Below are 12,310 nucleotides of genomic sequence, written 5' to 3'. Positions count from 1 at the left end.
GTGTTCCTTTAGGGTTTTTTGTGTAACACACATACAGTGCACATGCCCTCACTATCACTCTGGTTGTCAATTGTGCATATCCCTGTGGACCGCGATGGCAGTCGGGTTTCCCTTTTTAGTGGTGTTTGTGTTGAGATTTGATGTGAACGTGTCTTGAATAGAACGCCACAAAGAATTTTAAATCGGGAGAGTCGTTTTATTCCACAGAGATGCTTTATCAACCATTTGTGTTCTTTGCACTCTGAGATGATGTCAGCCTTTTAACATTTAGATGTTCACAGCAAATAAAATATTCTGTACAGTCTTCAGTCTCAAAATCTGCTGATCTTTTGTTTACACGCGCACTAAGAATTTCTTTTACCTCATTTGTTATACAGTGGAACCTTGGTTTTCGTTAATTCGTTCAGTCTGACTAAAACCAAATCGTATGAAATCCAAAACAATACTTCCCATGGAAAATAATGTAAATCTACGTAATCCCTTCCTGACACCCAAAAGTGTGTGTGTGTGTGTGTGTGTGTATATATATAAAACATTTTATAGAGAATAACTAAAGCTTTTCATAAAACAACATGCAGCATTCAAACTATTTTGTGCTTGTTTGAATGGGACCATTACATAAGCCACCATGTGGCCTAAGAAAGTTATTATACTGCATGCTTTTTGTTTTTGGGGGGGGGGGGGGGGGGGAAGGAGGAAGTTCTCACTTTTGACAGGATGTGCTACGTGGGTGCCTCAGTGTTTTGCAGAGCGAACCGGAAGGGTTATTGCCTTGAGTTGTTAATCAAAGCTTGCACTGTGGAATAGGCTGTGCCATCCGTTGATCCCTTTATAAACAAATTACAAAATGCTTCAGATGAACACTCATTGATGCTGGGAAATGAATGGCATAATGACATGTTTTCTTTTTGTATTTAAAAAACAAAACAAAACTGTGGCTGTACGAAAACTGGGACAAAATGTATGACAGAAATCCGAATCATACAAAAACTAGGACAAAACTTTTTTTTTTTTTTTTTTTTTTTTTTTTTTTTTTTTTTTTTTTTTTTTTGACTGCTGTGCATACATTTGTTGCATTTGTTACACTCTAACTGGCCAGTTCTTGCATGCGCATCCTCAGGAAAATAGTCTATTGCGGAAGTGGTAACTTGTTAAAATGTACAGTGTTCTGAGTGCACAAGACGCCTCATAATGTGGCTCAGTAGTGTCTATGACCTCAACTTCCTCGTATGCACTTTGACGGAACGTCTGGGCATGCTCCTGATGACATGTTAAAATAAGCAGTTCCAACAATAAAGTACCTGCATTTCATATTAATTGTCCAAAAGGGCTGCAATGTTATAGCTGTTGGATGATGTTGCCAGATGGAATGCACTCGCTCGCATGCTGTTTTTGGCTGTCAGAGCAGGATGTAACAGTAGCAGTAGCATTATGTATTATTATTTATTGTATTGATTCAAATTGGACACATCATTGAGCTGTTTAACTTTTATGTTGATAATTGCTAGAATTCACCCCCAAAAAAAGGTTAGATTTTGGGTTATTTATAGTATATAATAGCAAGCACAAATTTGCAGTGCAGAACTACAGAGAACAGCTGTGATTTTATATTTTTCTAAAGGTTGTTTTGAAATATCAATTATATTCATTACATTTAACTAGTTTGGTTTGTTTATGTGACCTGCGTCTGGCGGATGACCAGTCCAGGGTGTATCCTGCCTCGCACATAGTCAGCTGGGATATGGTCAAGCTCACCCACGATCCTTGTGAAGACAAGCTGTATAGAAAATGGATCGATGGGTATTAAACAAACGATAATATTTCTGTTGTCACCATTCAAGTTGCATCACAAAGGCTTACAAAACTGTGGGCCAAAATACCATTCTTTCTTCACTAGATGTTTTGTATTGTTTAGGCTACACCTTTCCCAGGAAGGAGTCTGTGTTTATATGTTGTGTGATACTTCCAACCCTCCTCTGTGTTGTCATTTAAGATTTTTGTCATTCAAGAGTAGTGTTGTGACCATTTATGACCCTACGGCTCTTTCTGTGCCACGATACATACTCGACAGAAATGTTTACATTTGGGTACTTATAATGATAAGCTATCATGTCCTCTTCTGAAAATGTGAGTCCTACCCATTGAGATTTGTCACTTTGACTTGCTTGGATCCAGGTGTGGTCCTCAGCCATGTGTTTAGGCTGCTCAGGGTGATGCTTGACAGCAGACATCGACACCACATCCAAACAATGGCCTGTTGCTTTTCTCTCTCCTTCAGCAGGTTAATCATTGCGTTAGTTTGCCAGAATGGGGTTGTATAATGTCTACCTCACTATATTGAGGTTCACTCTCACTTTTTCCGGTTTCTTGTGCCCCCAATCATATTGCAAAACACCATTGATTAAATTTGATTATAGAAATTGTCTCAAATCTATTGATTTGAGTTTTCATTCTTTTTTCACTGCTAAAGTTGAATTCTATTATGATAGTATCATCCAAGCCATCCTTTCTTGCCGCTTTTATACTGTATTATGCAGTGGTGCCTTGAGATATGAGTGACCCAACTCCCAAATGCTTCGATGTACAAGACGAGCCACCATTTGGCAGAAATTATTTCCCCCCTTGACTTGCAGGCATATGAGCGCTGTATAATGGCAATGAACTCAACAACGCATTTCACAACAAGCAGCAGTTTGGAAGACAGTGAACAATTGTTCAAAAAATAATCTTCAAGCTGTTTATTGCCACTCCGAGTCAAAGTTAAAACAACCACATTGCTGCTAGCGGGATCACCTTTGAAAAAGGGTCTGTTTTTTATTTTTCTGGTAAAATACTGTAAAGGTTTCGATTGATTGAGTGGTAGCTTTTTCTTAGTAAAGTCCGTTTAGCTTAATGCTGATAAACAATGCAAAACGCCACAGGTTAATGAATAGCTTTGTTTTTACGTTGTATCCATTTAACCAAGGGATATTTGAACAAATGTTGGAGCAATACATGTAGACAGATAAAATAACAGTATTTATGTTGTATGTCTTTTTTGTTTATCCTCGCAAAAGAACGACTAATAGTACTGCAGCTTACCGAGAAGCTGTGACCATCTCCATGTATAGCCTTATATCTATAATACTGACCCGGGTGGCGTGCACGCACCAGATAAACAACACAATGTCCATTGAATTGAAGCAAAAATGTGGAAAAAAATGTTTAATTCTTTACATTCTATTTACTTTGTATTATATAAAGTAGAATATTATACCATAGAGTGCTATTTAACTTATTAAAAAATAAAATGCAAAAATGATTTTTTTTGGGCGGGGGTTAGACTGGAACGGATTGTCATTTCCATTTCAAAGATGATTTGAGATGAGAGTGTGTTCATGTAATGTATTGAAATTGTATTTCTAGGCACCACTGCAATTTAAACTTTGATCTATATATTACAGGTGGAAGAATTTCAAGCATGAGGGGCCTAAACATGGTCACGAGGAGGTGTAATATATTGAACGTCTAATGCTCAAAGCATGACACTTGCCGAAAACGCTGTCGAACATGGCAGGAATGTGTGCTATGACTAAACAGCTCACTTCTTCACCCTGCGATCGCAGGGGTTCCCGCCATGCAGGGAGATGAGCTCAATATCGCCCACTTAACTCGTGTTTGTTTTAAAACTGCATTCCTCTCTGAGTGCTTTTATGGAGAGTTTCTACATACACCCAAATACCTTTCTGAACCCTGCATGTCGCTGTCTTCTGGGTTCACTCCTCTAAAGATCACAACAGCCTTTTCTCCTCAATAACTCCATCACCTTTATTTCTGAGGATTTGATTTGGTCACTCCTTATCTGTTAACTGAATAAGCTGAGAGATGAGGTCTCTGCTCCAACTAAGCTTTAGACCACCTAGTTTACCTGTGGTAGTATGTGAAGTCCTTTGGCAGTTTGAGTCTTTTAAAGCCGTTAACTAAGTTACACTATAAAACATGATATACACTGTTTGTTTTTGTGTTTATGTGTCTGCAGAGAGAATCATAGACAGCATTTTAACTACTACCAAAAACTTTGGATTAGGAGATGAACTGGACAGGTAAATGGTACTCCCCGATGCCACAAAAGGAGTATCTTTTCATTTATTCTTGGCTACTAATCCTTTCCCTCTACCTTTCAGTCTCAACTGTAAAAAATGCATCATTGTGGGCAACGGAGGTATCCTGTCCAACAAGTCTCTGGGATCCCGTATCGATGACTATGATGTTGTGGTCAGGTGAGACATGTATCTTAAACAAGTCACTGTAGTGCACTGCTGTTTGTGTAAAAAGCTCTTTATTTACAAATAGGCAAACTATCAAGTTTCATAACTTTAAGCAACCATATGATTCTATTTTTTTTTTGTTCTGTTCTATACAATACATTACGTGCTTATTACCTTGGCCACTATCTCGTCTTGTAGTTTTCTTTTTCAAAAATACACCTTCAGATGTGGCACTTGCTCTTTTCTTTTAGAGATGTCAATACAAATATATATTTTTTAAATCTGGCATGTGCGGGCGGTCAGTGTTTTTAAAGTGCTAATTGAAAGTATTGTTGTTTGTTTTGTTTAAATGCATTTGCTGATGGCTAGTCATTATTTAATCCAATCCAACTCAATTTATTTATAAAGCACATTTAAAAAAAAATTGTTCACCAAAGTGCAGTACATTATAGGAAAGAGTATATATCTATATATATCTATCTGTATCTATATATATCTATCATGTTTGCATATGTTTTTGTTCTAGGTTGAATGAAGCCCCAGTGGCTGGCTACGGGAAGGATGTAGGGACCAAAACTACAATGAGAATTACCTACCCAGAGGGAGCTATTCAGAAGCCTGAACACTACGAAAAGGATTCACTTTTTGTTTTTTCTGCTTTCAAACCACTGGACTTCAAGTGGTTAAGACAGATGGTCTTGAAAGAGAGACTGGTAAGAACAAATTTAAGACCTTACATCACCATGCCTTTTCCTTACTGCCATTAGATGGGCAATGTAGTAAATAAGGGCTTTAGACAGACCTAACATAATTGGAATTGAATGCTGGATGATTTTGCTTGAAAAATATGAAGAGCCTAATGTTTTTCACTGGGGTTATTTCACACGTTTAACTGGCACCCCACAGAATTATGCTGCTTGATTTGTTTGAGTATCTGTTTTTTTTTTTTTTTTAGCTAAACATAGCTGCCTAACCTCCGATTACATTCTGTACATTCCTTCAACAGGAAATCCTTAAGAGGACATCATGAATGTCAACTCTATGGTGGAGAGGTTTGAGATGGTTTAAATTCTTAAGGAAGATTGGGTTGGTGGGGGACATTGGCTAGCATGCAAGGCTTTCTCTTTTCTCTGGTAACCGCTGATGTTCAATTTTGTTCTTTATTATTCTGTCTGATATTCAAGTTGTATGAGAGTGAAAAGCTCCAAATCAGCAAGGTCTGACTGACCATTGTGTCCTTATTGCTTTGAATAAAAGAATAACTTTTTTATTGCCGTTATCGCCTCCCTATTCATGGTCACGCAAAATCTCTCAGGAACATTCCAAGTATCTCTATGACTGTGATTATTTCAAGGCCCAACAGTGGACAATGGGATGCTTATCAAAGCTTTAAAATTATGGAGTCACCAAAAATATCGAAAATCATTTCGTTTTTAGCTGTGGAAAAAAAAAACAATTTGGAGATGAATGTGGCATGTACATAAAATATATACTTAATTAATCCGCAGCTGTAAATTATTTGCACCCAGAAAGAATACTCCTGAACCCCTTTGTGTCTGGTAGCCAGATTTGAGAAACCTGATTTCACCTTCATAACAGATGTGACTTTGAGAACTGCTTACAATGATCATGAGTCAGGAAAAGACCAAAAATGATATATACAGTATATGTATCATGAAAAGAATTGGCATTACAAATGGAAAGGGCATGGAATGGTTTAACTTGTACATTAAGTTAAAGGGGTTATACTGAAAAGGAGTGTCGAGAGATAACAGTAGGGGGGAACTCTGCAGTGGGTTGTAACAGTAAACTGAAATGGAAGAAACTAGCTTGGTTGGTTGGTTGGCTTTTGTGGTAGGACAATGGCAATGTCTGCCTGGCATCATGGATCTGGCATTCAACTCTGCAGTCTGACTCCGAGATACTGAACAATGTTTCTCTTCCGATGATGGTGATGGTAATATAGGAAAAGAGACCTGACAGACCTGACTCTGTGTTTCTTGTGCAATATATACTTCAAGGCCCTTTTTCAGAATGTCGCTGTATTATTTTTTTCATGACCTCAGTCTGTAGTTATGAGTCATATCAGTCAGTGCTTCCAAATTCTAAGCTGATCACTTACCTACCTAACTGTTGTAAATTAAATGAACATCACATTTTTAGGCGGCACGGTGGACAACTGGTTAGAGCGTCAGCCTCACAGTTCTGAGGACCGGGTTTCAATCCCTGGCCGTGCCTGCATGGGTTTTCTCCGGGCACTCCGGTTTCTTCCCACATCCCAAAAACATGCGTGAATTGGAGACTCTAAATTGCCCATAGGTGTGAATGTGAGTGCGGATGGTTGTTTGTTTGTATGTGCCCTGCGATTCGCTGGCAACCAGTTCAGGGTGTACCCGGCCTCCTGCCCGATGAAAGCTGGGATAGGCTCCAGCATGCCCGCGACCCTCGTAAGGAGAAGCGGCTCAGAAAATGGATGGATGGATGGATGGATCACATTTTTAATGGGCAGTCTGTCTTAAAACTGCACATATAGAATCCCCTGTCAAATCATAAAACAAATTTAAATTTTTTTTGTCACACTTAATGTGTGCCAAGTACGTTTTAGCTTAACAAGCGGGAAAAATTTAGCTACTGAGACTTTTTCCAAAACAAAACTTGTTGCTGTGACAACAATCTGTTTCACAAAAAGCAGGTTTTCAGTCTTAGCTCTAGCTTGAAACGAACTGTAGTCTTGTTAAGACTGTTATCCTGGCTTTGTTTAATCTGACTCACGCCCAACACTGGCAAATACATTGGAAACATAAACATGAGATGCTATTGTGTGCTCTCATTCACACATTTCTAGCAGTGATGCAGAACTCTTTAGGCCCGCCGCACACTGAGCGACGCGTCCGAAACCGTCTGAATTGTCGTGTGGTGTGTGGGGTTGTGCAACTGGTTTTCATACGTTATTGACCGTCACCCACTGGTTTTGCTGTGATTTGAATCGCCAGTGATTGGCTTTGCAACATTCAGTTGTAACAGGCAATCAAAAATGTATGAGCTTTCACAAAACAAACGTCTGGGTTTTAACCGTTATCAAAACCCAGTCGTACCAGTGGCAAGCTGCGTCCTTCTTAACGGTCTTGTCATGTTTTTGTGGTTCAATAGTAAACTATCAGTAATAGTAATGCAGTGCAGTATATTATATGTGGAGCCTCAAAATCCGATTCAGGACCAATTTTTCTGTTGCAGGGCACTGTTAGATGTACAGTGCTCCATCGCTCAGTGTGTGGTCAGTGGTCACCAACTAACTTTTTTCGCGATGGTCCACTTAGTCACGTTTGGCCTTATTGCACGGTGTGCACTGGACTTGGCATACTATGAACCATTTTTCTATTAATGTCAATCACAAAAGATCTTTAAGTGTTTAGGGGGTGAGGCTGGGGGTGTTTCATCAAGGTTTTTTCTTTGTAAAACCTGTAGAACAACAGCTAGAGGGGATGTGTAGGGCCTTTTCAATCTCTCCAGTGGTTATGAAAGCTAGTGCAGGCCCCATTTATGCTTTCATTTTAAGGATAGTGCATAGGACACAGCGTCCTCCATTGTCCCACTTCGCCTCTGGTTAGTGGGCTTGACTTTGCTGTGCTTTTGTGGCTTTATCTCAGATACCTGACCAAAATGAGAATTTCTGAAGCAATTACGATCTTTTATTCAGTGGGCCTCCTGCCCAACCCATCATCACACTCATGCACTAGACATTGGCATATTTAGATTAAATAAGTAAATAACAATTACTCATCCACGTTGCTTTCTTTTTACAACCAGATTTTCGTATTGCCTTCTGATGGTCTACGGACTTTTCATTCCGCTGTGTGTTGTCTAACCCAACGTTGATTGCTGTTTACTTGCCGTGTTCACATAAGAGAGAGAGAGAGAGCAATCTCCAAAATCATCTTTGTCAAATTTTGATTTTAGCCTAACCCTCAGTGTGCATTCATGGTTCATGTACCCAAAGCCGCAATAGTTTATATACACAATAATATTTTCAAACTGAACCAGTGAAGGTTATACCTTATCAGTAAACACATGGCTTAAAGGTGGAAGTTTGGTCTTCTATAACTCCTGTATGTTTGTGCTCTCCATGCTCCCCACTGACCTGATAAATACAACAAAGAGCGAAGCAATTCAAGGATGATTAGATGCATAGTAATGCTGTTGAGAACTAAACATCAGGAAACTTTATATCTTGCCCTCCACTTAAGCATTCACAGAAAAATAATACAGAATACAATACCTAAATAGCAAAATATCTGAATCACAATATAATGCACTCTTATTTGATTTAGTATCAAAATATTTATTGGAAATTGTTTCATGCCTACTTTTTGCAAATCATGTCATTTTAGCGAAATAGTTTAACGATGTGGTTAACTAAAGCTCCAACATCTGTGCAAAAGCCCAAAATAAATGCATAAATGTGTTGAGAAACATTTACATACTTGTAAACATGGCATTTGAACATGACCCTAGTGAAGAACATATGGTCCGGATGTCACTAATTACCACTAGTACAAAAAGGACTCACCTACCAAGCCAAAGATCATTAGCACTCAAACCTGCACAGTGGGTTAGTGTTCAGATGCAATAGATTTTGAACAGTTTTAGAGTGGTTGACTAAAACGCTCCCTCGAAAGACTCACCTGGGTATTAACTGTGAAACTACTTAGCATGAGACTTGATACTTTCGTGTAGTTGCATACCAAACAGCCCTGCCACTTTACCAAAAGGGAACCGCTTCCTGTGTGACAGGCGTTATGTAGTAGGGATTAATCATACTAGCCCCACGACCACGGCGCAATGACGATTATAGCTTAAAGTTGATTAATCGGTAATCATGTTTGGCAGCAATACAGACTCCTAGCTGAAATCTACAAGTGGTCAGTCGGTGCAGAAACTAGTAGTGGTGCACCAAATGTGTGGAACTATTTAACTAAAAATGAGACCGAAAACAAAATATTCACGTGTGTCTTCAAATATAACAAAAGCCTGAGTACTACGAATAATCATCTGATAAGGCATCTGCTAATGCTGCCTGACGAATAGCCTAAATACTAAACACTTAGAAACACTCGCATGGACGGCGACCGTGCTGACGTCACTGCGGCTATCCGGCGCGTATTTGCCTTTATACTCGAGCGCAACCCACGCGCGCAGTTTTGAAAATGTACTGCAGTTCACCTCCAAGTCGAGAGTGTCGCTACTGCTGGTATTGGTTAGGACATCACATGGTCTAATTTCCTCTGCATTTTTTTGGGCTATTTCCGGTAGCCGTTTTTACTTTCCTTCCAGTAACAAGGAACAAAGCAACAACGGGGACCGTGGAACAGTGTCTGCTAGAACAAATGGACCTAGATGACACGTTTAATTATGCTGCAAAATCGATCGAGAAGGTGGCGGCGTAGATGGTATGTAGAACCAAGGGGCACGCTGAGTATGTCATCACAGCATGTGACTAAAACGTACCAATCACGAGAGATGATTTGCGTGGCGTTCGGCGCGCAGAAACTATTTGTCGTGTGCGCGGCAAGCTACGCAGCGGTGCTGCGCCGAGCAGAATTAAAACAATTCTGCAAGGAAGAGTTTGCCAAAATATCTCCACAGAGATGTGAAAGACTCATTACCAGTCATAGAATAGGCTTGATTTCAGTTGTTGCTGCTGCCATTACCTTTTCACACAGGGCCAGGTAGCTTTTAATTTTTTTTCTTCCCTTAAGTAAAATCACATTTTAAAAACTGGGTTTTATGTTTACGTGGGTTATCTTGGTCTATTTACTTTTTAAAAAATAATTGGAGAACAGTGCCCATACTTTTTCACGGCACCACACTATACACTGTTATAACAGCCAAAGACCATGCAAGGAAAAAGAGAAACAAACCACCACAAGGCACACTAATGGCCAAAATTCAATTGCATCCCACCTTGACACATTGGTCAAGTCAGGTTTTTTTTAAGATTACAAAACACTAAACCATTAAAACTACATATAACCAATCATAGATGAATGGAGGATGTCCGGTGTTCTGCAATGTGCTTGTCCATCACCAAGAATATCTTGAGTTTGACATATTTAGATGTCAGAAGTGGAATACATTTTCCTTTCAAACACACTTTTATAAATTGGCGCATCTACCCACTTCTAAGAACCTCCAAACAGCTGTAATTGTTTGTTAGCAGTACAAAGTTGTCGTTTTTGGTTTTAAATGACTTTAAGTCCACCTTCCGGAATCCATTCCACCTCTGTGGTTTGCCCACTCCATAATAACATCACCTCTTCCACCCACATCCTCAGACGGTGGTTTACGAGACTGGAATTGCAAATAGTATGATGCTTGCTTGTCAAGGGTTTAAGGGCATCTTCTTTGTCAGGGATATAATGAGCTCATTCCAGACAACCCCATAAAATGACTGTGGAATTCCAAACCTTCTAAATCCCTCGTGTAGTTGGGGACAAGATGCTTCAGATATGTTTGCACATGAAAGCTGTGATGATAATGACAGTTTTACTTTACCCCCCATTTCTTATTCCAAATGGAAGTCAACCCGGTCTTCTTTTTAACTTTTTAAGTACATGACACAAGTTCAGGTCTGCTGTATTTGTGTACATTTGCATTTAATCATAAAGAACTGTTTTTGGAAATGTATTAATGTACAGTTTTATCTTTGTATTTAACTTATATGCAATGAATTTAAATTGTTTTTGATAAACACTTAGGCTTACTTCATTCCAGTATTTTAATGTGGGTCATTTTGATTGGACTATAAGTATTTTTTGAGGTGGTACTTGGAAAAATTTGGAGAACCACTGTTAGATAATTTTATGTTTTGTAGAACATATGAATTGCAATGTTATAGTAGAATTTAAAAGGAATTGACTTCCCATTATGAATTGCTGCCCATTTTCCATTTTGGTGCTCTCACACTTTTGTCTTCATTCCCATAACACGTGTTTGATCCCCCACTTCTCTCAGCTTATATGAGGTCTCCTTGCCCTTTGACAGTATTTGCGCTAATACCAAGCATTAAGATCTTTAGTGACGATTTCTATGGCCGTGATTTTCCTTACAAATAAACTGAACGTTTGTAAAGCCTGTGTTCTAGTTGACATGGAGAGACTGAAACTTGGAATTGTATTAAAGAGGGGTTGAAACCAATTAGGTTGTACTTCCACAAAGTTGGGCAACATTTAAGAGACTAAAGGGCTAAGACTAGACAAGAATAATAGCCATTTTAAAGTACCAACATGGACCAATTAAGTGGATGATTTAGGGTTGCTATGACAAGGACAAACACAATCCTGTCTTTATGAGAAGCTTTGTTGGCATTAGTTATTTTTATTTTAGGGTAATATTGCCGCTTTAATCTCTAGTATGGAAAGTTCAAATTGGAAACTTATGTGCAGCCACTTTACTTTATAATACTTGTCTTTAATACCCTACCACAACCACTGAGAACAAATTTACGAAACACACTCCATAACGGCCAATGTATTCAGTTGTACAAGGAAAAAAGACAAGCGTCTATCATTTAAAATATAGTCAATACTATACGTAAATAGTATTAAAATGTGAAAATTAAGGTTGCAACGATTAATCGAATACGTTTTAATAATTAAATTTAAAAAATAGAAGTCTACAAAAATGTCTGCCGCAAGACTTCACAGGGATCATTTTTCCATATGGACTAATGTCACTGCAGTTGCACGCACCACTCCATGAAGAAATAAGTTTGCGCGATGTCGCCGAGCCAAGACGAAAGAGTCTGTAAAAGACAGTGTCCAGAATTTTGGCTTATCTTGCACTTAATAAGGAAGATAAAGTGTAATGTGTACCACAACATCAGTTCTATGATCACCAACACAGGGCAATGTATCAATGTTAGCGAGTTATAGTCTAGGATAGCCTAGATCAAAGCTATACACATCTTTTAGTGCGCTTTTAATTGCCTTATTGAACAAACAGTAAGTATACAAACGCGTCATTAAGCACATTCATACATGAGATGCTGACAGCCACAACTCTAC

General features: G+C 38.8%; 1 protein-coding gene across 3 annotated transcripts in view; it reads left to right on the top strand.

The window, feature by feature from the left end:
- The window catches only part of st3gal3b (ST3 beta-galactoside alpha-2,3-sialyltransferase 3b), a 47,624-nt gene that overhangs the window by 20,165 nt on the left and 15,149 nt on the right, over window positions 1-12,310 (top strand). For all 3 annotated transcript variants that reach the window (XM_061798125.1, XM_061798124.1, XM_061798123.1), the window contains 3 exons: window positions 4,019-4,082; window positions 4,164-4,259; window positions 4,774-4,960. In XM_061798125.1, coding sequence (XP_061654109.1) covers window positions 4,019-4,082; window positions 4,164-4,259; window positions 4,774-4,960 — 347 coding nt within the window. The remainder of the gene's footprint in view (window positions 1-4,018; window positions 4,083-4,163; window positions 4,260-4,773; window positions 4,961-12,310) is intronic.

The sequence above is a fragment of the Phyllopteryx taeniolatus genome, chromosome 14 (genome assembly GCF_024500385.1).
Source record: "Phyllopteryx taeniolatus isolate TA_2022b chromosome 14, UOR_Ptae_1.2, whole genome shotgun sequence".
Lineage (NCBI taxonomy): Eukaryota > Metazoa > Chordata > Actinopteri > Syngnathiformes > Syngnathidae > Phyllopteryx > Phyllopteryx taeniolatus.
This window is presented reverse-complemented; position numbering and strand designations above follow the sequence as displayed.